The 27872-nt window shown below is 46.3% G+C and overlaps 1 protein-coding gene and 1 long non-coding RNA gene across 2 annotated transcripts in view; one reads left to right on the top strand and one right to left on the bottom strand.

The window, feature by feature from the left end:
• On the bottom strand, window positions 1-27872 carry LOC112634322. The gene is made up of 4 exons (XR_003121757.1): window positions 27689-27872; window positions 3800-4620; window positions 2665-2769; window positions 1-430 (listed from the first exon to the last, which is right to left on the bottom strand). It is a non-coding gene; the product is annotated as an uncharacterized LOC112634322 (long non-coding RNA).
• The window catches only part of CCND2 (cyclin D2), a 32199-nt gene continuing 30455 nt past the window's right edge, over window positions 26129-27872 (top strand). The window contains exon 1 of the mRNA XM_025401576.1: window positions 26129-26628. Within this exon, the coding sequence (XP_025257361.1) occupies window positions 26434-26628 (195 nt within the window). The 5' untranslated portion in view covers window positions 26129-26433. The remainder of the gene's footprint in view (window positions 26629-27872) is intronic.

Genomic DNA, 27872 nt, shown 5'->3' with positions numbered 1-27872 from the left:
TACCAGAAATGTTCTTTATTTAAAGAAGCACAGCAACAGAGTGTCTGGCTAAGTGCAAATCCTTTGTGAAGGGCATACCTTCCTCCCCAGTGTATTTGTGGCTTCAGATTCGCCTGGTACAGTAAAAGATCAACTGACCAAAACACTGAGTTTGCAGAAATTCTTCCAAACTTCATTTTTACAAGTGGAATGTTACCTTAAGGGGAAAAAAAAGTCCTTTATGTTTCTCTCGAAATCAGGTAATTTCTCTCAAAAACAGGAGTCTGCTTTCCCTTAGGAAGAGGCTAGAGCGAGGCACGCAGTCTTCTGGGTGACCTTGCAGGGTTCCTGCTTGAGGTGGCCGCAGGGCACCAGCTCTGTGTCCAGAACTAGAGAGGCAGACGGCACGGGTGGAGATCAGGAGGAGTCTGCCACTTTTATGGAAGATTCTCTGGAAGTGGGGAACAAAAGAAAGAGGGCCCATTAATAAAAGCTTCTGATTGGCTGCCTCAATTACAGGGCTTTCTTCCATCCTTCAATCCCAAATGGGCTTCTCACATGTCTCCTTGTTACCTTAAGGACTTGGAACATGGCCGGGCATGGTGGATCACACCTGTAATCCCAGTACTTTGGGAGGCCGAGGCGGGCAGATCACTTGAGGTCAGGAGTTCCAGACCAGCCTGGCCAACATGGTGAAACCCCATCTCTAAAAAATACAAAAATTAGCCAGGCGTGGTGGTGCATGCCTGTAATCCCAGCTACTCAGGAGGCTGAGGCAGGAGAACTGCTTGAACCCCGGAGGCGGAGGTTATAGTGAGCTGAGATCCGGCCACTGCACTCCAGCCTGGGCAACAGAGCGAGACTCTGTCTCAAAAAAAAAAAAAAAAAAAAAAAAGACTTGGAACAAAATTTTCTAATATATGGCCTACAAATCTCTCTCTCATTTCTTCTAAAAAGCACCTGATTTTGTCTACCAAGGATTCAACACTATTTTGTCCTGTTAAGAGCACCCTGTCTCGCTGATCATTAAAACAACCAACCTAGAAATGTCTTTGAACAGTCAGTGAAAGCCCACATTTTTTGAACAACTACTGTCTACAGACACTCACCGGGAGCTACGGGAGATAGAAGGGAGTAAGAAAGACTCTGACTTCTTTTTGTTGAGAGACAAAACAGTGACAAATCAGATTTTGATGGCCGGGGTTCCAATATTGTGTTTGATTACCAGCTCATCCCGTAGCCACTGAGTGCTTAGGCCCCTGTTTCTGTCTCTGTAATATGGTGATAAAAATAACACCAACTCATGTGGTTCTTGGGAGAATTAAATGCGATAACCCCACAAAGCAGTTACAATGGTGGGTGGCACATGCTAAATGTTCAATAAATGTTGTCTGATCATCTGAGAAACGTACTCGTGCAAGAAGCCGCTAACACCAGGAGATGCCATACCAGCGAGGTCACGTGATACCTACTACCCAAGAGGGTAGATTTGCTGCAGGAGAATAGGGTGTGTTACTGGGGGCACCAGGACCAACTGGGCTAGCTTCCAGAGCGTCTGAGACTTTCATCACCCAAATGACTGGTCTGAGCCACAGCCCACCCAGGGATGAATGTGGACCAGCCTGGACCTCAGGGCACTTGGGCTTTCTGTCCCCCAAACAGAACTTGGAGTCTTATGGGTGTGGGGGATGGCTGGTCAGGGAGGGATTCGCAGAGTGGAGTCACTGGCGCCAGGGGCTCAAAGATGGACAGGATTCCCAAAGGTTAGAGGCAGAGACAATAAAGAGGCCGGCCTAAGCGCAGCCCGTCTCCTCTCTAGAGGCCCCCTTCATGGTCACCTCTTCCAGGGTTGAACATGACGCACTGTCGGGAGTGGATTCCTCTCTCTCCCTGAAATTCCCCAGCTGCTGCTCAAACAGAAACCTACTTTTGCTTGCCTGGCTCTTGGGGCAGCTGTTACCTGCATCCCCCCTCCTACAGAGCAGCCCTTCTCAGAGCTGCGGGCTGAGGTCCCATCAGCCCTTCCCCGGGGCTTTCTCCTCTCCCGAGGACCACGTCCTGCTGCTCTCCTGGAAGCCACCACTCGCCTTTGTGCACGGCCCAGCACAGGGAAGCCAACCCTCGAGAGGACTTTGAGGTCTCCCCTGGCAGGGACCCAGGCTTGTGGCTGCTGAGTAGTCACTCTCTCCACCGCCTCCACCTTCCAGAGCTGTAGGGGACACAGCCGCCACTGGCACCCCTTCCCAGGTCAGCTCAGAGGCTTTATTCTCGGGACGCTGGCATTCCGCTCTGGGCCATCGCAGGGGATTTCAAGTGAAAAACAAAACAAAACAAAAACTGAGGAATGTCTTCCTCGGTAAAACAGATGCCCTGTCCAGCTCACTTACTAGCTGGGTGACCTGGGGAACATTACATGACCTTTCTGTGCTTCAGTTTCCCAATCTATTAAACAAGGATAATAGTAATCTCTATCGTGCTTGTTTGGAGGAGGGAGTGAGTGAGTTGATATAACAGATGCATTTAAAACAGTGCCTTTTACAACATTAGGGAACTATTGGCATGTTGTTCTTTTACAGTGGTTACGGGTGCAGGGTACTGAATTAGGCAGACGGTGGAGACATCAATGAACCTCTCTGAGCTTCAGTTTCTTCATTTTCTTAAAATGAAGATAATGACAGTACCTACCCATTAGACTGTGGGAGGACCAAATGAGGTGATGCATGCTAGTGGTTTTATGTGAATGATTTAGCACAGTCCTTGGCATGTAGTAAACCAGAAAAAGGCTCACACCTTGAACGAACGAACAAACAAAAGAAAGAAAGAAAGAAAGAAAGAAAGAAAGAAAGAAAGAAAGAAGAAAGAAAAGAAAAAAAGAAAGAAAATAAAGAAAAAAGAAAGAAAAAGAAAGAAAGAAAGAGAAAGAAAGAAAGAAAGAAAGAAAGAAAGAAAGAAAGAAAGAAAGAAAGAAAGAAAGAAAGAATCTTGAAAGAATAAAGGAAGGAAGGGAGGAAGAGAGAGACCAAGAGAGAGAGGAGAGGAGGGAGGGAGAAAGAAAGAAGGAGAGAAAGGGAGGGAGGGAGGAAGAAAGAGAGAAAGAAAGAAAGAGAGAGAGAGAGACAGAGAAAGAGAGAAAATAAAAGATAGAATGGAAGAAAGGAAGAAGGAAGGAAGGAAAGAAGGAAGGAAGGAGGAGGAAGGAAGGAAGGAAAGAAGGAAGAGAGGGAGGAAGGAAGGAAGGAAAGAAGGAAGGAAGGAAAGAAGGAAGGAAGGAAAGAAGGAAGGAAGGAAAGAAGGAAGAGAGGGAGGCAGTAAGAAAACCCCCTGAAAAAATAATGACCAGACTCATTAGAGATCTAAGACATGCAACCAAAATGCAGCTACAACAGCTCCTCCAGTCTGCAACCTCCTCCAGAGCGGTGTCCATGCTGGGTTGTCCTCGTGTCCTCTTACTGTTCCTGGTCTGGGTCTCGTACATCACAACCACTGAAGTAAACAAGCGTCAGATGAACAGCGTGTTCAAACATATCTACTCAGCCCCCAGGAAAACAGCGGAGGAAAAAGAATCCTTTTAGAATTTTTCTCGACTTATTCAACACACAGGGTTCCACCATCCAAGAGGTGGCTGTGTGGGGGTGGCACCAATGGCATGACGCAGCCACTGGGCTGTTGAGGGTAGTCGTGAGTGCCCAGCTTTGGCTTTGGAGAGATTATGGTTCAAGTCTCAATTCTGCTCATTTCTGGCTGCAGGATTTGGGCAAGTTTCTTAATCTTTTTAAGCCTCAGTTTCCCTTGTCGTAAAATGGAAAATTGCAAAACTTACCTCATGAAGGAGCTGTGAGAATTAAATGAATTATTTGTAAGATACAGACAGTGTCTGGTAGAGGTAAGTGCTTCATCCATTTGGGCTGTTGGTGTCAACTCTGGGTTTCCCAAAAACTTGAAGACAGCAGGGCATTCCGTACATTCAGTTGTAGGGAAAATCTTGTACCTTCTTAATTTTTCTGGTGGTGGGGCAGGAGAAGAGGGGTGTGGTCATGACCTGAGCCCCTGGAATGCTTCTGCCCAGCATCACTGAGACGTGCCCACCCTGCTTCGGGGTCATTTTCCTCCTCTGGCTGCCACTGTCATTCCCTTCACCGTCAACACCCCCTCCTTCTGCAGAGACGGTGAACATTCTGGCATTGTTCCTTCCAGCCAATGGCTTCTCTCTGGCCTGTGATTGGTACCCCCCAGATTCCAGCGCAATCCAGGCATCCCAGCTATGTCAGCGTGACTCACATTGTGTGTGCCTGACATCCACACGGCCCCGTAGAAGGCTGGCTCCAGCAAGAGGGTATGTGGAGCGCTGCTGACTGTTTGATGGCTGTGAAGTTATCTTTCTTGGGGTCAGGCCATTAAAGTTGCATCTGATGTTTTATGGAACAAACCCAAGAGAAACCGCATGTTGAAATCCATGAGACACGAAGACGATTTTTACAGATGAAGACACGTCGGCAGCTAACGTTAGGTGGGTTTTTTTCCCCTCAAAACTTTGCAGTTTTTCTTCCATGTGGCTATTTCAAAGCAGAAGCAATCCCCAGCAGTGAAGCATAGAGGCTGCCATCGTAACAGGTTCGGTGAGACCTGGAGCTGCCGGGGCACCTGGAAAGAACATGGATCTGTCTCTCCGCTCTCATCAGCCCAACCAGAGTCGTCTGCTCCATTCCTACATTCTCTACCCAACTCACCTCACAAACCCTGAAGAAACATCCTTTTCTGTGCAAACCTAAATTCGTCCTGGGTGCTTTTTAATGCATGCTCCCAGCCCTCTCCATTCTCATGCTACTTGCAAGTGACCAAGGAGCCGGTCACTCCACCCAATTCCTGGCCCTCTGGGCACACTGTGCACCTTCCAACTTTTGTTCCCCGGCGTTGTCACCTTTGTCCAGAGCACCCTTCCTTTCCACTTCTGCCCACTGTTCATCCAAGCAAATGGTCCAAGAGGAGTCCACTCAAATAACAGGCATACTGCCAGGCAACGATACGATAAGAAAGATTAGCAGACCAAGCATCAGAGCCTTTTGACCCTTGAACCCAGGACTCAAGCACACCTCCTCCAGGCAGCCTTCTCAGCCATCCCCTCGACTGAACCCCTCAGTCTCCCTCCTCCTGCACTCCCTTAACTTTTAGTTGACCCTCGTCTCCCTAAGTGAAAGCTATGTGTGTGTCTGCTCCCCTCCACACTGTAAGGCTGTTGAAGACGGAGACCTCAAGATGCTCATTCTCGTTCTTGGACCACTTAATTCATAGAATCAGGACTTTGAGATCTTTCTCCTTCCACTGGCACTTGAATGCATAAAGAAGCAAGTGCGACAATGCTCATGGCACATGACGTATGAAAGCAAACAACTGGGGAAGGAGGGCCCCCAAATGCCCATTAACTGTGGGAAGTCGTACAATTCTGGCATATTCTTGCTATTGAAAAGCGTTCTGGCCAGGCGCAGGCTCATGCCTGCAATCCCAGCACTTTGGGAGGCCGAGGCGGGCGGATCACGAGGTCAGGAGATCGAGACCATCCTGACTAACAAGGTGAAACCCTGTGTCCACCAAAAATACAAACAAAAAAAATTAGCCAGGCATAGTGGCGGGCGCCTGTAGTCCCAGCTGCTTGGGAGGCTGAGGCAGGAGAATGGTGTGAACCTGGGAGGCGGAGGTTGCAGTGAGCCGAGATTGCGCCACTGCACTCCAGCCTAGGCGACAGAGCAAGACTCCGTCTCAAATGAAGAAGAAGAAGAAGAAGGAGGAAGAGGAGGAGGAGGAGGAGGAGGAGGAGGAGAAGGAGAAGAAGGGGAAGGAGAAAGAGAAGATAAAAAATAGGCCAGACACAATGGCTCACGCCTGTAATCCCAGCACTTTGGGAGGTCAAGGAAGGCAGATCACGAGGTCAGGAGATCGAGGCCATCCTGGCTAACATGGTGAAACCCTGTCTCTACTGAAAATACAAAAAATTAGCCAGGCTTGGTGGCGGGCGCCTGTAGTCCCAGCTGCTCGGGGGGCTGAGGCAGGAGAAAGGCGTGAACCCTGGAGGTGGAGGTTGCAGTGAGCTGAGATCGCACCACTGCACTCCAGCCTGGGTGACAGAGCGAGACTCCGTCTCAAAAATAATAATAATAATAATAAAATAAAAGATAGGTCAGGCGCGGTGGCTCATGCCTGTAATCGCAGCACTTTGGGAGGTCAAGGAGGGCAGATCACAAGGTCAGGAGATTGACACCATCCTGGCTAACACGGTGAAACCCCGTCTCTACTAAATATACAAAAAATTAGCCAGGCGTGGTGGCGGGCGCCTGTAGTCCCAGCTACTCAGGAGGCTGAGGCTGGAAAATGGCGTGAACCTGGGAGGCGGAGTTTGCAGCAAGCCAAGATCGTGCCACTGTACTCCAGCCTGGGCGACACAGCCAGACTCTGTCTCAAAAAACAAAAAAACAAAAAAACAAAAAAAAAAAGAAAGAAAAAGAAAAGCATTCTGCACTTACAATGAATGAAGTAGATCTATATGTACTGGCATGGAAAGACTCCAAGAGATTATTATTAACTGAAAAAAATCAAGTCACAGAACAATATGTCTGGCATGATCCTATTTAGGTTTTTAAACTGTTATGTTCCAAAAAGAAAACCACAAGGATCTCTCAGATGTGACTGGGAAAATGGTGAGTTATCTGAAAACGTCGGGAAAGTAAGAAATCATCAAAAATGAATCATACCTACCATACACATTTTATTTAAAGTTAACATACATTGATTTACCAATCTCTTGATAGCAGTCCAAAGCTTTTCCAGTCTGGGTCTGTTGATTAGAGCTGTGCGCCGTTTTACTTGTGTAAGCCATACTCAGAAGGCATTGCCTAAGACTTCTAATTTCATTTTCTTTAAAGTGGGATGAGAAGAAGTTACGGATACGGTAATGTGAGCGCAGATCCTAAATTACGCTATGTAGAGGCTGTGTGATCTACATAAGTTACATAGCATTGTTGAGCATAAATTTCTAATCTGCAACACAGGGCACTAATAATATACCCACAGGTAACTGATAGGAAAAAGGATGATCCGGTGTGTACAATGCCTGGTGCTCAATAAGGGTGAGCTAATCTATTAAGTATTTTACTTTCCTCTCATTATAGGGGAGTAAGAAGACAAAGCAGCAGTGGGCCATCACCCTGTCTGGGACTCTGGCCACTTCCTCTTTCTGCCTTAAAGATGCTCAAAGTCGGCCGGGCACAGTGGCTCACGGCTGTAATCCCAGCACTTTGGGAGGCCGAGGTGGGCAGATCACCTGAGGTGAGAACTTTGAGACCAGCCTGGCCAACATGGTGAAATCCCAGTCTCTACTAAACATACAAAAATTAGCTGGCGTGCTGGTGCATGCCTGTAGTCCCAGGTACTTGGGAGGCTGAGGCAGGAGAATGGCTTGAACCCGGGAGGTGGAGGTTGCAGTGAGCCAAGACTGCACCATTGCAATCCAGACTGGGCAACAGAGCGAGAATCCGTCTCAAAAAAAAAAAAAAAAAAAAAAAAAGGTCAAAATCCATAGATACCAGTGGGAAATTAGTACCCAACATGAAGTGTGAATGGACGAGAACCTGCTATGTGCCAGATCTGTACTGGGTGGATGGCAGCATATACTGCTCAGTAAGTTCATCTTAGTTCATTTTTGTTCCAAAGGACATTACGATCTAATGACGAAGGTTTGATATACATGGGAAGATAATAATAATAATATACAGCATCAATGAGGATATCAAGGACATTTTCAGTTACAGATGATTTTAAAAACTAACAAATTAGCTTAAATACCAATTTAATTTTTGAAACAGGGTTTTGTATGTTGCCTAGGCTGGAGTTAACATAATCATAGTGCACTATATACCTTCAAACTCCTGGCCTTAAGCAATCCTCCTGCCTCAACCTCCTGAGTAGCTGGGACTACAGGTGTGCACCACTGCACCTGATTTAAAAGTATGCATTTCTATTTATTTTTTTAGAGACAAGGTCTCACTATGTTGCCCAGGCTGGACTCAAACTCCTGAGCTCAAGTGATCCTCCCACCTCAGCCTCTTGAGTAGCTGGGACCACAGGCAACCACAGGCATGCACCACCGTGCTTGGCTCCCCAAATTTTTAATTGGCTCAAGCAACGAGAATTCCAAAGGTCAATGGGACTTCAGGAGATATCTGATCAAGCCTCTGGTTCTAGTTCCTTTGCTTTTCTCAGTTCTTTCTTACTACGTGTGCCAGCTTTGTCCTCAAGCTGACTTCTCTCTAGTTAAAACAAAAACAAAAACAAACAAACAAGCAAAAAAACTCTAGCAATTCCAATTCCAAGCCTCATACCTGAGACCACATCCTCTGCATTCTGCAAGCCACTCTAAACTAGTCAAGTTCATGTACCCAACTCTGACTCAGTCATTCTGCAAGATGGGATTATGTTGATCATCTTGGGCCAATCAGGGATTACCCCAAGATCTGGTGAAGGAGTCAATTTAATGTGTGCTTCTTTCATGTGTCAGGCACTGTGCTACTTGCCTTTACATGGATTATCACATTTATCCTCGTAACAACCCTGTGAAGTAAGTGCTACTAGCAGTTCCAGATTATAGTTGAAAAAACTGAGGCCCAGAGAGGTTAAGTAACTTTTCTGTGGTCGCACAGCCAATAAGTGGTAGAGCCAGGATTCATACTTTGGCCCTCTGTCTCCAGACCCCACATTCATAACCACTAGACCACAAAGTCTGCCAAGGGAGAAGTTCCAAGGTGATGCCTGATGTGCTGTGCAAACATCACTCTCTGGGTAAATTGGGAGGGAGGAGCACTTGGCCTGGTGTGATGATGACAGGTTAGGGCTTGAGCTAGGTCTTAAGCAAGGGTGGGAAAGTAAGATCAAGTGAACCTTCAGAGATGGGAATCATGTAGCAGAAATAACAAACACAGTGGGATCAGACTGACGGTCAAGTTTGCTGCTAATAGCTGAGTGAACTTTGTCAAATTATTCACTTCTCTGAGCTCACAGGTGAAATAAGAAGCCATGAGAGTGAATCAAAGGCCCGTGGGAAAATCTAAAGTGAGAAGTGGGCTGAGAATATGATCCTGGAAACCCCGAACAGGACCCGTAAAAGTCAAGCCAAGTCCTATGGGAAAATGGAAAGTCCCTTGGAAGGGTACAAATACAAAGGATTCGCTACAGTGACAAATCTAGAGAAATTATTCTAATCTTCCTTACCATTTCCTGCCAGCCCAGGAAACAAGGAAGAGGAAGACAAAGATGAAGCCTCAGGCGTTGTAAGACTATACTTTACAATCACCCAGTTCCGGAGCTGGATAGGAAAACAGACAACCTGCTTATTGCACAGATAAGAAAGGAGACACATTTTGAACACTTACATGAAGAGGCATATAGGTAAAGTGCCGGGCACAGTGCCTCATAAACAGCAGGTACTCAATAGACAGTGTAAAATATTATTGGTGAATAATAATAGTTACTATTTTCATAAGTGACTTATCCAAGACCTCAGAAGTTGATTCACGACCAAAAAATATAAGAATCCATGTATTTTAATGTCTAGTGCAGTTTCTTCATCACTCTGAGCTTTTTTCTCTGATGAAGGATGCCAGATACCACTGTAAGAAGGGAGAAGAAATAGCAACCTAAAGTAGGAAAAACTATCAAAGACGGAAAATGTTGGAATAAGCATTGAACAAGTAGTTTGGAAACCAATCTTGGTCTGCCATTAACTGGCTCAATGACTTAACCAGCTCAGGCCCCAGTTTACTCATCTGTAACGGTAGAGATTTGAATAAGATCATCTCTGTTTCCTTCCAACTCTGAAATTCTGTGAAAGTAGGTTCCTCTCTTAACATTTCAGTAGCCTTCTTTATAAAAGATGTAAATACATTCTAGGAAAAAAAATGTATAGGGGCAAGGTCACATAAAAAATTGAAAGTAAGAAAAGGCATGAGAGTTGGCTGCAAATATCTGAAAAACCTTCTAGTCATATATGTGTTAGATATATGTTGTGTGAGGCTCCAGACAACAGAAATAAGATCCAGGAGTAAAAGCAACACAGAGGTAAGTTTCTGTTCAATACAAAACAGATTTTTTTCCATGTATTTTGGAACTCTGCTATTAGGTGCATATATGTTCATAATTGTTAGGTGTTCAGATGGACTGACCTTTTATCATTATAAAACATTCTTTTTGTCTCTAGTAACAATTTGTGTCTTAAAGTCTATTTTGTCTGGTATTTGCATGGCAACTCCAGCTCTCTTTTGGTTATTATTTTCATAGTATGTCTTTTTTCTATCTTTACACTTATTTGCTTTTTAATTTAAAGTGTTTCTCTTACAGACAACATATAGGTGGATCATATTTTCTTTATCTATTATCTCCCTTTTGATTAGAGTGTTTAGTCCATTTACATTTAATGTGAGTATCTATCAGGTAGAATTTATGTTTGCCATTCTGCTATGTTTTCTATATGAAATATGTCTTTTTTGTTGTTCTATTCCTCCGTTACTGTTTTCTTTTGTGTTAAATGTCTATTATCTAGTGACATGTAGATTCTTTTGTTTCATTTCCTGTATTTTCAAAACTATTTTCTTAGTGGGTGCTCTGGGGATTACAATGAACACTTAAATTTTAAACAATCTGGTTCGGATTAATGCCAACTTAATTTCAGCACTATATAAAAACTTGACTCCGGCCGGGCGCGGTGGCTCAAGCCTGTAATCCCAGCACTTTGGGAGGCCGAGGCGGGTGGATCACGAGGTCAGGAGATCGAGACCATCCTGGCTGACACGGTGAAACCCCGTCTCTACTAAAAATACAAAAAACTAGCCGGGCGTGGTGGCTGGCGCCTGTAGTCCCAGCTACTCGGAGGCTGAGGCGGGAGAATGGCAAGAACCCGGGAGGCGGAGCTTGCAGTGAGCCGAGATCGCGCCCCTGCACTCCAGCCTGGGAGTACAGCGAGACTCCGTCTCAAAAAAAAAAAAAAAAAACTTGACTCCAAGACAGCTTAGCTCCCTCCCGTCTCCTGTGTTATTATTGTCATAAAAATTATACCTTTATGTAAGTCCATCAACACTTTTAAAATTATTGCTTTATGCAGTTAGTTGTCTTTTAATCAGATAAACAATTACAGAAAAAGAAAACTTACATCTATATTGTCTTATATATTTACCTGTGTTGTTGCATTTACCAGTGCTTTTTACGTATGTATATGGATGTGAGTTACTGTCTAGCATCCTTTTATTTAAGCCATAAGAACACCCTTTAGTATTTCTTGTAGGAAGGGTCTACTAGCAATGAAACCTCTGTTGTTTCAAAAAAAAATCTGGAAATGTCTTAATTGTGCCTTCATTTTTGAAAAATAATTTTGCAGATATAGAATTCTTGGTTGACTATGTTTTTCTTTCAATGCTTTGAACGTGATAGCCCACTGCCTTCTGGCTTCCATGGTTTCTCATGAGAAGTCAAGTGTTTAACTTATTGAAGATTCCTTGTATGTGATGAGTTGCTTTTTGTCTTGCTGTTTTCAAGTTTTTCTCTTTCTTTTGAAAGTTTGACTGTGATGTGTGTAGGTGTGACTCTCTTTGAGTTTAATCTAGAGTTTGATGAGCTTCTTGCATGTGTAATGTTTTAAATAAATTTGGGATTTTTCAGCCATCATTTCTTTAAATATTCTTTCTGTACTTTTTTTCCCTCTCCTTCTTCTGACACTCCAATTATGTGTATGTTGGTAGGCTTGATGGTGCCCCACAGGTCTCTAAGACTCTGTTCATTTTTCTTCATTATTTTTTTCTCTCTGTTTCTCAGACTGGATGATCTCAGTTAACACAGCTTCAAGTTAGGTGAGTCTTCTGCTACTTCAAATCTGCTATTGAGCCCCTGCCTAGTGATTATTTTTTTATTTTTTATTTTTTTGAGATAGAGTCTCGCTCTGTTGCCCAGGCTGGAGTGCAGTGGCACAATCTCGGCTCACTGCAACTTCCACCTCCCGGGTTCACACCATTCTCCTGCCTCAGCCTCCTGAGTAGCCAGGGCTACAGGTGCACACTGCCATGCCTGGCTAATTTTTTGTATTTTTAGTAAAGATGGGATTTCACTGTGTTAGCCAGGATGGTCTCGATCTCCCGACCTTGTGATCCGCCCACCTCCCAAAGTGCTGGGATTACAGGTGTGAGCCACCGTGCCCAGTCGTGAATTTTTTATTTTAGTTATTTTACTATTTGATTTCAGAATTTCCATTTGGTTCTTTTAAAAGAATTTCTTCCTCTTTACTAACATTCTCTATTTCTTATACTTCAATTCTTTAGAGATGGTTTCATTGAGTGCTTTGAGCATATTTATACCTATAATAGCTAATTTAAAGTCTTTGTCTAGTAAGTGTAACATTTGGGCTGCCTCAGGTACAGTTTCAATTAATTGCTTTTTTCCCCTATGCATAGGCCATACTTTCCTGTTTCTTTGTGTGCCTCATAATTTTTTATTGAAAACTGAACATTTAAAATAATACAAGGTAGCAACTCTGGAAATCAGAACCCCCCAACATCCTGCTGAATTTATTGCTTTTGTTGTTTACTTAGTGATTTTCCTTGACTAATTCTATAAAGTCTGTATTTTTGGTCGTGTGCAACCACTAAATTCTCTCTTTGATTTGCTTCATGATCAGCTAATGATTAGACAGAGATTTCCTTAAATGCTTTAAACCAATACATTTCCCAGACTTTGCTGGGGGACTCTGTATCTGTTGGAGCATGCCTTCAACAATCTGGTGGGAAGCTTAAAGTTCTGTCTTCACTGTCACTTTCTACCTGCACAGAGTCTCCAGGTCAGCTGGTTTGGTGAAAGAGTAGCACCTTCTCAGGTCTTTCTTGGGCATGCACAGAGCCATAGATACACATGTGGTCTTCTAGATTCTCAAGAATACGTTAAAGCTTTTCAAAGTCCCTTAAGGACAGGACATTCACCTGTTCTTCTTTTTCCTTTTTCTAGTCAGCCTCTTGGTAGCACCAACTGGTATCACCACCTCAGGCAGTTGAAAGGTAAGCTCAAAAGTGACTTTGAAAGGCAGAGAAATTTGAGAAGGTGAGAAAACAGATGCAAACCCACCTAGGGACGCAACTTACAGGTCTGGTGAAAAGCAAGGTAACTGATCCAAAAACCCAAAGTAGGGAGCATCACTAAAACAAGAGTAAGCAATAAGAAGTATCTAATGTCATTCATAGGGCAGAATTCATTTGTGAAACAATACATGAATGAAATATTGTCAGAAAAAAAACAAAAAGAATGAGAAAATTGTAACGATACTGTTTAAATGAGAAGAATCCATGCAAAGTCTTAACTTCCGTAGTTTTAGTAGTGAGACACGCTAATTTAGTCCCAGCTCTGTCACTAACAGGCTATATGATCCTGGGTCAGTGTGAGCGCTGTCCCTCTCTGATCCAGAGTTTTTTAAGGAAGCAATGTTTCCTAAATCTTACTTATTTGCATACAACCTTCCTGATTTAAAAAAAAAGTGTATCTAAGTATCACTTATTCAACTTAATTTTTAAAAAATCAGTTCCCTTTATAAACTTAAGTACCATTGTAATATCTGTGAAATTATGAGTTTAAATGTTACTTTTTTCCTAATACTCATTAGAATAAACCTCCAATTACTAAAATACAAAACGCATGCTCCTCCACATACCTCCTCTGATACGGTTTGGCTGTGTCTCCACCCAAATCTTATCTTGAATTCTAATGCCCATAATCCCTACATGTCAAGGGAGGGACTCAGTGGGAGGTGACTGGCTCAAGGAGGCGGTTTACTCAATGCTGTTCTGATAGTGAGTTCTCATGAGACCTGATGGTTTTATCAGTGTCTGACATTTCCCTTGCTTGCACTTCTCTCTCCTGCTCCCATGCGAAGAAGATCCTTGATTCCCTTTTGCCTTCCACCATGATTGTAAGTTTCCTGAGGTCTCCTCAGCCATATGGAACTGTGAGTCAATTAAACCTCTTTTCTTTATAAATTACCTCCTCTCGGATATGTCTTTATAGCAGTGCAAAAATGAACTAATATATCCTTCCTCACTTTGGGAAACATTGGATTGGATGCCTAAGGTTCTTTGCACTTCTGGGATTCGGTGGATGAGTTTTCCCCGTGCCTTCTACTCAAGTTGGAAGGTTACCTCTTAGCACCTGTCAGTGAGGATGAGGTAATCTGGAGTTCAGAATAGACTGGTTTGAGATTACAGCATGTTGGCCACAGTCATTGAGTGACTGATCCATGGTGAAGTGAAAAAGGAAAAATCCCCCAGAGCTGAGATCTGGTACAGAAATTCTCATACCTTCACACAGTATATGACATACATTAATAATTCCACAGACTCCTAGAGGTAAATTGGTCCTGAAAGAATGCAACACAATAGACTTTAATTACTGTTAAAGTTTAAAAAATCCACTTAGCTTTGTTTCAGTGCTTACTATGCCAGGGCACTGTATTAAACATACTATAAACATTTACTCCTCATAATCACTGTGCTTGGTAGGTATTATTATTTGCATTTTACAGACGAGGAAACCAAGGCTCAGAGCAAATAAATGACTATTCAGTCCCCTCATAACATCCTAATGAGTTGCCATAGGCACTTTACCTGATTCCTGAAGTCAAGCCCACTGTGTAGGGATGGCTTGCAGAGGAAGCTCATTTTACAAACAGAAATCTGTCTTCCTTTTTGAGACAGAGCCTTGCTCTGTTGCCCAGGCTGGAGTGCAGTGGCGTGTTCTCAGCTCACTGCAACCTTTGCCTCCCAGTTCAAGTGATTATCCTGCCTCAGCCTCCCAAGCAGCTGGAACTACAGGCATGCGCCACCACACCCAGCTAATTTTTGTATTTTTAGTAGAGATAGAGTTTCACCATGTTGGCCAGGCTAGTGTTGAACTCCTGACTCCAAGTGATTTGTTCACCTCGGCCTCCCAAAGTGCTGGTATTGCAGGTGTGAGCCACCACGCTGGGCCCAGAAATCTGTCTTCAAATGTTTAATCAGTGACACTAGTTTTATTCTTTGGGGCCACCGAACACAGATGAGATAAAATGATCCCTCATTTAGTTCACCCAATTTACAGATGAGAAAATGGAGTGCAACTTGGGGTTTCATTAATGAAATCAGCTTCCAGAGGAAGAGATAACTGTTTTATCTTTCCTCTCTAGACCAGTATCCCCAGTGGTACTGTGCCTTGCTCCAGGAGCCTGGGGTGGAGAATGCAAGGATGGCAGTCATGCCCTATTGTATTCTTCTGTAACTGCCTTGAGGGTCCGCAGGTTTCTGAAGCTGCTTCAAATTGTTTTCTTTCTCATAAGCCACACATTAAGAAGGATACAACACTTTAAGATTGATATCAGTGAACTAGTCAGGATGGAGAGGAGGGCAGCCTGCTGGTGGTCTAATGTCCAGCTGAACAGCTGAAGAGAAAGGGTAATTCAGTCTAAGGGACAGAAGATGACGAGATGGTGCTTTCAAATATCTGAGCAGCTGTCAGTATAAATGAGGGAGATGGCTTGTTCTGCCTAGTTTCAGTGGCTGGAGACAGCACTTACGGGTAAAAATTGCCAGGAGGTAGGAAGTTTGGGCCCCCAACTCCCTGTGTGACCTTTAGTAAATCATTTAACTGAATAGGTACTGCCACGATAGATGGGAGTATGACCTCAGAGACCCATGAATTTTCCTTACAATCCTAAGTTGCTGTGATCTTGTTCAAGTCTTGCCCCAAGTTACACAGCTTGTGGCAGAATGGGGACTAGAACACACCTCTCCTAACCCCAAATCCAGCACTCTCTCCATGCCATATACCATACATTTTAAAAATTATATAGAACATTGTTTAAAAACTATCCCAGATATAATTATTTGTCAATTACTATTAGTTTCTCTTTTGTAGTAGCCACACCTTAAAAAGGAAACACGTGTCTACAAACATATCATTTTGTAAAGCAAATAATTTGCATCTAAGTGGACTTCACTGGAGTGCATGTAACCTCAGCGAATGATGTTTCTCCCATGTTCAATGCAGTGAAAAACGAGGGAGAAAAGTGGGATACAGCAGAAATCTTTCCTTGCTTGTTTCTGGTTATCAAGACTTGCCAGGAAACAAAAAGGGATGTCTTGTCCAAAGACTGCAACTCCGCAAAATTTGCTTAATTCCCTTTTCACTAAAGGAGCAACCTGACGCTCCGTGAGTTCTGGGGAGCTCAGAACGAGCTTTGTTTAAAGAAGCTCACCAGGGCCATGGACTGTCACCTAAAGAAGGATCTGCAAGCTGGGGAATATAGACATTCCAAACCATGTCTATATGTGCTCTGATGGGGGCTTTGTTTGAGTTGTAGGAATAAGCTTTAGGTTAGTTGAAGCTTTAGGTTAAACTAACCTGCTAGGATTTCCTTAAGCACCCTGGAACAGTGTTATATTCCATATATTCCTATGTTCTATATATTTTTGAAGACTGCCTTAACTTAGGACAAGGAAAACGGCATTTTTCCTCAGCGGACAACATGTACCAAGCGCCCATCTATACGAGGAACTAAATGTTAAAAGTTCCAACTCTTGATAGATTAATTCTCCCAGATACCTAGGAAGTGAGAACATACCTAAACCCACAATTTAAGAATCCTTGTTTAAAACATAAAATATAAAATAAATTGATTCCTATTTTGATGATGATAATAAAGTCACTGGAATTTTAGAGATTTTGAGCTGAAGGGGAACTTAACGATCATTTACTACAGCCAGTTAATTTTGTAGCTGAAGAAACTCAATCTTGGAAACACATAATCTATCCCCAAGGTCACAGTGCTGGTTAGTGGCAGAGTAGGAGCAAGAAAGAGAGTACAGTCGGCCCTCTCTATCCACGGGTTCCGTATCCACAGATACACCCAGCCACGGATCAAAAATATTCAGAGAAAAACACACAGTAAAAAATAACAAATACAACGAGAAGCAATACAAATAAAAACGCAGCATAACCGCTTCCAAAGCATTTGCATTATATTAGGTACTCTAAGTAATCTAGAGATAATTTAAAGTGTATGGGAGGAGTATGTAGGCTAGTTGCAAATATTACACCATTTTATATTGGGGATTTTTACATCCTGGATTTTGGTGGTGGGGCGGGAGTCTTTGAACCAATATCCCCACGGACACTGAGGGATGGCTGTATGCTGACTCCTAGGCTAGAGCTGTTTCACCAACATGATGCTAATGAAAAGGACAGTATTTTCTGCATCAATTCTAGGAGACAGTCAAGCTAATAATCGGAGGTCTATATTCTCCTCTCAATGCCTGGGTGTCCCACGACAAGAAAATGAGCTATTGTGACCTCAAATTCCCTAGCCAAAGGAGTGAAACACTAATCAATGCCCTGCCAGATACAGGGAGGGTTCGTTCAGACGAGAAACAGATGCTGTGGGAAATACAGCTACTCAAAGAAAGGAATGCTCTCAGAATGATGGACCAAGGAAACGGCTCTATCTTTGGCTACTTTAAAGGGACTGAGTCCCAAATATGTGACATGTGAATCAGACATCCAACCAACTTGTTCCCATAGATTATAAACAAATTAAGAACATAATTTAAGAACATAATTCTTAAAATCACTATGCAATCCAAGTAATCGTTGCTTGACTAGACTGAGTTTTAAAGAGAAGATAAATTTCCACCTCCCTGGTGTAAGGTGTGTTGTATAAGGTGGATAAAAGAGCATATCATTTTATGCCTTTTGTTCTATGATTTTATTATTTTTTTAAGAACATGTACTTATCCGGGATATTGTTTCCCATGCTAAATCACTAGACAATGTGCTTCCCAGGGACAGGGACTGTATGATTCAACTCTCCTTCCTGTCTACCTTCCAAAACATTGTGTATGTCCACAATATCCCCGATGCCTAGCACAGGGTTTGGTACGTGGTAAGGACTCAATTTTAACCAAATAAATGAATGGATAAATCGCAAAACCCAAAGGCATTCTCCAAAGCACAACAATCTCAGCGTATTTAACTCTTCCATTAAAACCACTTCAATTCTACCTTACAGATTGGAATCATATCCCTGACATGTTCTGATGTATCTGTGCACAGACCTGTGATGTTATCCATTTAACACATATGTGATCTCTCAGCATGAAGAACCTTAATGAATACAATATATAGTTTCGTCGCAAACTTGCAGACACAGAAGGCATATTCTATAACTGGCCAAAATAGCATGAAGTCCTGCGGTCCATTCCCCTGGCTCCAAGCAAGACTGCATCTAATCTATGGTTGAGAACGATGCTTTCCTGAATGGGAAAGATTTCCGCTAAACGAAACCTACAGTCTGCCTAAGTAAAGTCTTAAGTGTCTAAATGGAAGGTCAGACTTTGATTTCTTGAGGTAAGTATGGTTTTCATCCCAAGTGTAGCAAATTTCACTGGCGTTCCATTACCGACTTACTTAAATCATTTGCTAGATGACATAAAATTGCTGGTAATTACACTACAAAGAGTAATTATATGAACTTTTCTTGTACAACAGCAAGTAAATTTGAGTCTTATTCAATATTTTGTTAGGGAAATTTTAAATTAAATGTGCCATTTTATTTAAAAAGAGAAATATTAGGAGAATATATATTCAAAAGAAAGTAGGGGGTAGAAAAGGTTGCATGTCACTAGTTTACTGGAACTACACAATGGGGATCATGTGCTGCTACTTGATACAACTAAATTTCCTGAGTTTAAATAATTTCGGGGAGACCCCCACACAAAATGGCCTGCACAGCCCTAATCCATGATCTAGGCTCCCCTCTCTCAAGATATTTTTTTAAAATAATGGTTCATGATCCTGAAATAATTGGTGGCCATGGGATGCCAGATGTGAGACATTTCATCTGAAACCTTATGTAAACTAACCCAAACCATTTGCTTCAGAATATCTTCCTTGACACCAGGAAAGAGTTTGGGTCCTGGGTTTGCATTTGCCTGATGGACCAACTGGCTGTTCTCAAAAACGGAAACATATGTGGGCACGACGAAGGAAAGGCTTTGGAAATTACACAAAGGAATTTTCTTGTTCCTTTTTAATCCTGTGTCTTTTTTTTTGCTACCCCTAGGCAATAAGTATACTAAATTTTGGTGACTTTTTATTTTCAAAAGCACAAAATTAAATGTTTTTCATGTTATTTCTCAGAACAACAACCTAACTTTGGCATCCATATTTTTTTTACAATTTGATGACAATGTTTAAAGAAATAAAGTGAACATCCCCCCCACACTCATCGAAAGAATAAGGAAGATAATTTTTGTTATTATCATCATCATAATTACTATTATTACCAATGAAGCTTGAAGGAACTCACCTCTATGCATCACAAAGAAATAATTATTTGGTTTATAACTGATGAGACCACAACGAAAGTATGATTTGAGATAGCTAAGAGCAGAAATAAATTTGGATTTTCTTGCTCTAATTTCACTTTCCACATAAATCCCCTTTGCTCTGGATTTGTGCTTTTTGAGTTGTTGGCATCATGCATGGGTGTAGACTTTGTTTCAAGTTCTTGTAAGAGCAGATGCCCTGATTTAAGGCTGAGCAAAGAGGAAATGCATTCCTCACAGGCATCTACATCCAACTGGCTTGGATTGTCTAGTCCCCTTATACGAACCACCTATTTTCAGGTCAATTCTAAAATACAACATTTCTCTCCAGAGGTATACATTTTGAAGATTACAAAACTTTAAAATCAACCTGTTTCACATTTCAAAACTCATTCCTTTTAATGCCAACAAAAGAACAATAAGAAAATGATTTTAGAAAAATTTTAAATCTGCCTCCTGAAAGTTGCCACAAGGAAAACAAACCAAAAAAAGCCTCAAGAAGAGAACTATTTCTCCATTTTAAAAATTAATTTGTTTTTTACAGTTTGCAGAATATGAATTTAGCATGTTATGGAATTATGTTATAAACTGTACTAATAGATGCTAGTAATTCTTAAGTTTAAAGATTGAAAATTAAAATATGAAATATTTATTAGAAACACTTTATATTGCTTCAATTGGCTGTAACTGATACACAGCTGAATAAAACCATGAAATCGAAAGAATATTTAATCACATTGGGAAAGTGGACATTTTTAAGGGGAATGAATGTTTGAATTTGGACAAAATTAAAGTGTTTAGAAAACAAATAAAATTGAGTATTCAAAAAAAAATTCTGGTGGGGATAGTCTTGACATTTTACACAGAATTTACATCTCTAAAGTGCTTAACCTCCACTACTTAACTGTCTGAAATGAAGCTGAAGCAAAATTTAAAGGACATTTTGCCTTTTTAGTTTTTTAAACACTTCCTTTGGCTCCTTCCTTTTCTTTTAATAATTTATTCTGTTTTTTCTACCTTTATGCAGACAAACCAAGTGTCCATCAAATCAGGGACCAAAAAGCAAGCACTCTTAAATACAGTTCACTCGGGCTAAGCATGACAGTAATTACTGACATTTTTATTAATTGTAGCTCATTTTTTCCCCCAGAAGAAACAAAACCAAGTCTCTTGGGTCAGAGCAGCAATCATAAAACGAAAAAGAAATAAATAATAAGTTAAAAATAGAGGGAATGTGTTAAAAAGAAGGAAAAAGTACTGTTCATAACCAAACTGTGTCACCTTAAAAAAGAAACATTTCCACACTTAATATCTGATTCAGACAGAAAGCTTCTCTCCTACTTTTGAAACAAATAGTTCCACTTCAAATCCACATTTTCAGAGAAGCCCCTAGCTTTCTGCATCTGATTCCTACAGCAGCCTCTCTACCTCAAGGAGGTAAAAGTCAGTTCACAGTATTTCTCTTCCAAACATCCCCACTGAAGCTCCTTGTAAATTTCAGCATAAACTCAGAACTGTCACCGTGGGTTTAGAAAATCATGACACATTTCAGCTATAACTGCCCAGATTGAAAGATTAAAAGGACTTTGCCCAAATTCAGGGGAAATGAAGGTGCGTGGGCTCACTCTGCAGCTGCAGTTTTCAGCCCTTGCAGTTTAGAAGATTCTCCATGAGTACGGATGCCACCGGGGTATCCAGCGAGTGGGAAGGGAGTCGCTCTACACGTTTTCACATCGATTTGTAGAACTGTTTTGAAAAGGGTATTTCTAGATCCATGTGTTCCAAATGCAGCCAAATTCATCCGATGGCGCTCACAATGCATGCACGGGGTATCTTACACGTAATAGCCATCGCATTAACCAACCCAGCGGATACTGAGATGGTGAATGGGGCGGGGGAGCAGGGAGGAGTATGTCGCGCGTGAAAAACTCCGGGTGTAAAAGGCAACGCAGAACTCACTCCCCGAGGAACCGAAAAAGACATTCACGACTCCCTCAGTGGAGCGAGCATGGAAAGTCAAGTGGCGGGGGTCGCCCCCAGTGATCGCGACTTCAGTCTGATCTCAGTCCCCAGCGGAACAGGACCACAACCCAAAGAAACGCGCTTTTTCCGGAGCAAAGAGCGGCCCCGATTTCAAAGTAGAAAAAATAAAACTGCTTGGGGGTGGAAGATGGCGGGGGGCGGGGAGGGAGGCGGGTCGCGGCGCTGGCTCCCGGGGCCGCGGCACGGCCTCCTCCGCGGCGCTGCCCGGGGCCCGGACCCTGCCCGGCGCTGCGCCCACCCCGAGGGTGCCAGACCCGCCGCGCCGCCGCCGCGCTCTCCCCGCCGCGGCCCCCTCCCCCGCCGCTTCCTCTCGCTCTCCCAGCCCCTTCCCCCACGTGTGGATGACGTCAAAATTCCGCGAAAAAGCCGCGTGGTGGCTCCCCGAGCGGAGGCGCGATTCCGCCGCCCAGCGGCCCCCTGCCGGGGGCGCCCGGAGGGGGAGAAGCGCAGAGGCGGCCGGTTCCTTCTCCTCCCGGGAGGCAGGGCCCCCCGACGCCGACCGCCGGACGCCCTCCGCCCCAAAGCGGATTGGAAAATTCACTTTTGTAAAGCAACTGTATTTCCAGAGCTATTTTCGGCCGCGTGAGGCGTGTCCTAAGCTGAATCAGACAGGAAGAGGGGGAAGTTCGGGTCTTTTAATTTTTTTTCTCCTAAGGGAGGGGAGTGAGATGCTAGGTGGGTGACAGACGGCAGGCGCTCGCCTTCTTAACTCACGCCTGTCGCATCTGCCGGCTCAGGAATCCAGCCCCGTCCAAGGCGAAATTCGCCGAAAGGAGGGCGGATGCACAGGCCGGACGGACTCTGCCCCCCTCTAGCGCGCAGCGCCCCAGCGCCCCGGCGGGCGCGGCTGCGACCAGAGGGTCCCGGAAGCGAGTTCACACCTGCAATCGCACTGCCCGTCACCACCCACCCTCCTCCCCCGCGCTCTCCGCTTCCCGACGTTTCCCTCTTCTCCTTGTCCGCATTTTTCTACTTTGCCTGTCCCTCCTTCCTCTTGATGTGCCTGCTATGTGTCCCCTCGGATTTCTGTGTCCCCTCGCGTTTGCCAGTCGGGTGTTCGGTTTTGATTGACCATCCATCCCTCCACGGAGAAACACAAACACAGCTCCCCTCTTTGGGGGAGCCGAGGGGAAGGCAGTGGCTCCCATTTCTGAGCCTGAACTCAGTCGCTCCTCGCACCCCACCCGGCCAAAGCGCCCCTGGGCGGACAAGGCGGGACTCGAACTCGCGCTGCCCCCGGGCCTTGAGCCGACCTCGGAATCACCTGGCTGGCAGGCATCCGCCAGGTGAGCTTGGGAGTCTGTGTGCTTAGTGCTGCAGGCTCCTGCAGAAATGTGCCTATAAACGCCCAACACCCTGCTGCACCCTCCACCTCCAGGCTTTGTACACTTTCCAACCGAAACTCCAAAACGCTAGAGTAGAGGGTGGGGAGCCGGCCGGAAAAGGAATAAAAGTTCAATAAAACTGGCGTTCGCTGAAGTTTATCACCAGCGCTACACAGGATATATATATATATATATATACACACACACACACATATATATATATATATATATATTTTTTTTTTTCTGTGAAGGGTGAAAAGGAGGTAAGGAAAAACCAACCTTCTACCGCCCCTCGCCGCCCCCCACCCCCTCGCCAAAGTGATCAGTTTGGACTTAAAAGCCAGAGCACAGGCTCTTGCGCTTTTTCTCTAAACCTAAGTCTACACTGAAAGAAAATGTGCACTTTTGCCTAGAAGGCATCATGCCTTTTCCCGCGTGCTAGGTGGAGTGCATTTTAACAAGAAATTAGAGTTTTAACACATGGCCGGAGTGGCAACCAAAAGGGAAAACTCAGTTTCCAGTCCAAGCCTCCTAGAGACATTCCTGCCAACCTCCGCACCCTCTCACGCCCCACCCCACGTGTGAGAGTCTGCAAAACCACCGGGGATTGGATTCGATGGCGAGCTTCACGCTCGGGAACAGTCGGTAATCGGAAGGGGAAGTGGACAGGGGAACTTCAAGAGGCCAGCCTGCCACGCGGGAAGCGCCCGAACTTGCGGGTCTCCATGAATGCAGAGGGCGCCGGGAAGGGGGGGGCATCCGGCCGCGACCCTCTCTGCCCCTCCCATTCGCTGCCCCCTCCCCGCTGGAATTTCTCTGTAAAGCAGGACGGAGTGGGGGGAGGGGGAGAGGGAAGGGGCGAGAGGGCCCTCGGCTCACTCCCGAGACGTGAGGACTCGCCACCCAGGCATTCTCCTCGGGGTGGGCAAGGCCCCGGGACGACCACCCGCTTCTTCCTCGCCCCCCCCTGCCCCCACTTCGGGAGACCCAGAGCTCGAGATGCCTTTCCCCGGGTGGGGGGGAGTGTGCGGGGAGGTGGGGGTGGAAGAGACCTTGCTCGCAGAGCTATCAAGTGATGTCCAGAGGCTGGGAGCCCCGGTGGCCTCTGTCCTTGCCTGTCGGGTTAGATTTATACTTTAAAAATACCTCCCGCGCTCCCTCCTTTTCTCCCCTCTCCCCGTTGCAACTTTCTTTGATCCGCTTAAAGGTGGCTTAGGTGAAATTGGAGTAATTCCCTTATGGGGGGTCTTAAAATGTAAGTGAATGTATTTATCCGGGGTGACTCAAAAGCTTCAGTCCGGAAGTCCAACGTGACTAAAATCAATAGGGGATTGTTCGGGACCGACTGTGTGCGGGTGAACACGGTGTTCGGCCCGGGTGTCATCCGCGGCGCTGGACTGTTTCATTTTGAGTTTGCAACTTGGGTTTTTCAGCGAGCTTTTTTTCTTCCTGAAAGCTAATGGCTTCCACAGCAATTAGACATTTTCCTCGCCCGCCCCTTCCCTCCCCTTTCTTTACATATAGGAGATGGCATACTCATTCCCGCTGCTATTGATAAGGTCGGAGGCGGCCGGGCCTCTCCCCAGCTTTCGCCCGCCCCAGCGCCCGCTCTCCCTCCGCCCTCCCTTGGCTTCCTTTTGATGTAGTGGGGAACGCGTCCTACTAAAAAAAAAAAAAAAAAAAAAAAAAAAAAAAAAGTAATCTGCCCGGTAACAATCAGCGCGCAGTAGCAGGAGCCCCAGAGCTATTGGCTATGCAAATAGAGGGAGGGGAGACGGCGCCCCAAACTCTTACTCACCCTTTTAAAGCGATATCCCCTCCTTTCCCCCCCACAACCCCTTCCGCCCCACCCTCGTTTAAGGAGGCTGGCTCCGGGGCCTGAGTTAATCGCTTGCACCTCTGGTTTCTTTGCTCCCCTCCTCCGCCTTGCAGAGAACCTAGTGTACGGCTCACCCTGCCCGCGCCCCACCCTGCCTTGCTGGCTCTCCGCGCCCCTGCCGGGGCCCCCTCTCTCGGTGAGGGAGGTACTCGGTCGGCCTCGGTGTGCCCAGAGAGCTCAAGCCACGCCATGCCCGCTGCACGTGCCAGCTCGGCCAGCACACCAGGGCGCTGGTCTGTCCCCTTCCTCCTTGACATACACCGAAGGGCAGGGTGGGGGTGGGGGGTGACAGGAGGAAGGAGGTGAGGAAACGCCACCAGATCCTATCTCCCGTAAAGACAGCCTTGACTGAAGGATGCGTTAGAGCACGTGTCAGGGCCGACCGTGCTGGCGGCGACTTCACCGCAGTTGGCTCCCAGGGAAAAAGCCTGGCGAGTGAGGCGCGCAACCGGAGGGGTCGGCGAAGATGCGGACGAAGGACCGAGGGTGGAGGCCTCATGCCTCCGGGGAAAGGAAGGGGTGGTGGTGTTTGCGCAGGGGGAGCGAGGGGGAGCCAGACCTAATCCCTCACTCGCCCCCTCCCCCTCCCGGGCCATTTCCTAGAAAGCTGTATCGGTGTGGCCACGCTCAGCGCAGACACCTCGGGCGGCTTGTCAGCAGATGCAGGGGCGAGGAAGCGGGTTTTTCCTGCGTGGCCGCTGGCCGCGGAGAAACCGCTGGGAGCCCTGCCCCCGGCCTGCGGCGGCCCTAGGCGCTGCACCGCGTCGCCCCACGGGCCCCCAGAAACACTATGGTTTCTGCTCGAGGATCACATTCTATCCCTCCAGAGAAGCATCCGCCTTCCTTCCTCACACGCACCCCTCCTTCTTCTTTTTCCTCTGCACACAGTCTGCAGGGGGGCAGAAGGGACGTTGTTCTGGTCCCTTTAATCGGGGCTTTTGGAACAGCTTCGAAGTTATCAGGAACACAAACTTCAGGGACATGACCTTTATCTCTGGGTATGCGAGGTTGCTATTTTCTAAAATCACCTCCTCCCTTATTTTTCACTTAAGGGAACTATTTCCAAATTGTCTGAGGTCACCCCATCTTCAAACAATCTACCCTACGTTCCTGGATCTTAAATCCAAGGGCAGAAGTATTAGGATCCGTTTTGAAGAAGCCAAAGTTGGAGGGTCGTATTTTGGCGTGCTACACCTACAGAATGAGTGAAATTAGAGGGCAGAAATAGGAATCGGTAGTTTTTTGTGGGTTGCCCTGTCCGGGGCCCCTGGCATGCAGGGCTGGATGGAGGGAGAGGGGTGGGGGGGCGGGGGACTGCGTTTGAAGTTAGGTCGGGCCAGCTGCTGTTCTCCTTAATAACGAGAGGGGAAAAGGAGGGAGGGAGGGAGAGATTGAAAGGAGGAGGGGAGGACCCGGAGGGGAGGGAAGGGGAGGAGGAACCAGAGCGGGGAGCGCGGGGAGAGGGAGGAGAGCTAACTGCCCAGCCAGCTTGCGTCACCGCCTCAGAGCGGAGAAGAGCGAGCTGGGGAGAGCGAGACCAGTTTGAAGGGGAGGACCGGTGCGAGTGGGGCAGCCCGGAGGCTCTGCTCGCCCACCACCCAATCCTCGCCTCTCTTCCGCTCCACCTTCTCTCTCTGCCCTCACCTCTCCCCCGAAAACCCCCTATTTAGCCAAAGGAAGGAGGTAAGGGGAACCCTTTCCCCTCCCCTTCCAAAAAACAAAAAGAGAAAAACACTTTTCCAGACCGGAGAAAGCAGGGGAGAGAGGGGTCGCCGGGCTGGCCATGGAGCTGCTGTGCTGCGAGGTGGACCCGGTCCGCAGGGCCGTGCGTGACCGCAACCTGCTCCAAGACGACCGCGTCCTGCAGAACCTGCTCACCATCGAGGAGCGCTACCTTCCGCAGTGCTCCTACTTCAAGTGCGTGCAGAAGGACATCCAACCCTACATGCGCAGGATGGTGGCCACCTGGATGCTGGAGGTACGTCGGCGGGCGGCGCTCGCTAGGAGCCAGGACCCCTCCCGGATTCTCGGGTCCCCGGCCGGAGCCCTAAACCTGGGAGAGGGCAATCCCCGCGCCGACCTCTCGGCTCCTGTGCGGGAGGTCACCGCGCGCCTTTTGGCGAGACGCGTGGCTTCTTTACTGTTCCTCTCCAGATAAACTGGGGAGGGAGAGGAGGGAGGAAAATCTGGGAGAAGCGAGGCTGCCCTGGGCGGGGGTGGGGGAGCATCCCGCGCGCGTGTGCCTGCATGTGGCTGCCTCTTCTTCCCACCCCCCTCGAGACCTGTCTTTTGCGAAGCCGCCGCGGCTGCTGGCGCTGCGGTCAGGAAGGGAGTCGGGGCCTGAAATCGGGACCCCAAGTAGAAAGGCAGCCCCCCAAAAGGCCCGAGCAAATTCGTCTTGGCCTCAGGTCCCCGCATGTGGTCGCGACTCCGCGCTGGCACTTCAGGGGGGAGGTGGAGGGAGGAGGGAGAAGGAGAGAAACGGGGAATTCAGGAGCCCCGGAAGTCCCATTGAAGAAACGTGTGTTTCGGGGGAACCCAAAAGAACCACTTCTTGCCCCTCACTCCAAGTCTTTGCCCAGTGAGCCGTGTGCCCACGTATGCACAGCTCTGGACCTGCCGTGGTTTCGCCATGTTGCTTTGCAAACTCCCCTTGGAAAGGCTGGGAAACGTCGCCCGCTTACCCTCGCACCCCATTATCCCGGCCACCCCACTTTTAATCGTGCCCTCTCCCCCACCCCCCACCTCGCGAAGGTTACTTACAGTTTGGTTTTCCAGCTTCCTCGGTGCGGAGATTTGGGTGGGGTAGGAAGGGGGGGGAGGGGGTGTGTGTAGGGGGGATATCGGGTCACCCCTAAAAGAGAGGTTGGAGCCCCCCGTGCCTCTTTCCAGGGCTCCCTGCTCCCGTCTTTCCCCTAGCTCGTCACCACGTTCCCTAGTTTCTGTCCTTGTGGGCCGCAGCCGGACACTCCCGCCGCGGCGCTCACCCCTTCAAGTTTCCTCCCGGGATCCAAAGCCCCAGGAGTCGGAATACAGACCTTTCTGGCACCCGAAACCTCCCTTTCGGGAAGCCTGGCTCCTCTTTGGGGTTTTCACGCCAAAAGGGCTTTTCTAGGATATTTCCTCGATTTTTAATTATTTTTTGAAACCGTCCCCCCCCCTGCTCCGACTCCAGCTGCCGAGGCTGCGGCGCTCTTCCTCCTCTCCTCCCTCCCCCTCTCT

Source organism: Theropithecus gelada, chromosome 11, assembly GCF_003255815.1.
Source record: "Theropithecus gelada isolate Dixy chromosome 11, Tgel_1.0, whole genome shotgun sequence".
In the NCBI taxonomy this organism is placed as follows: domain Eukaryota; kingdom Metazoa; phylum Chordata; class Mammalia; order Primates; family Cercopithecidae; genus Theropithecus; species Theropithecus gelada.
The sequence above is the reverse complement of the archived record's forward strand: the minus strand, read 5'-3'. Positions and strand labels throughout refer to the sequence as shown.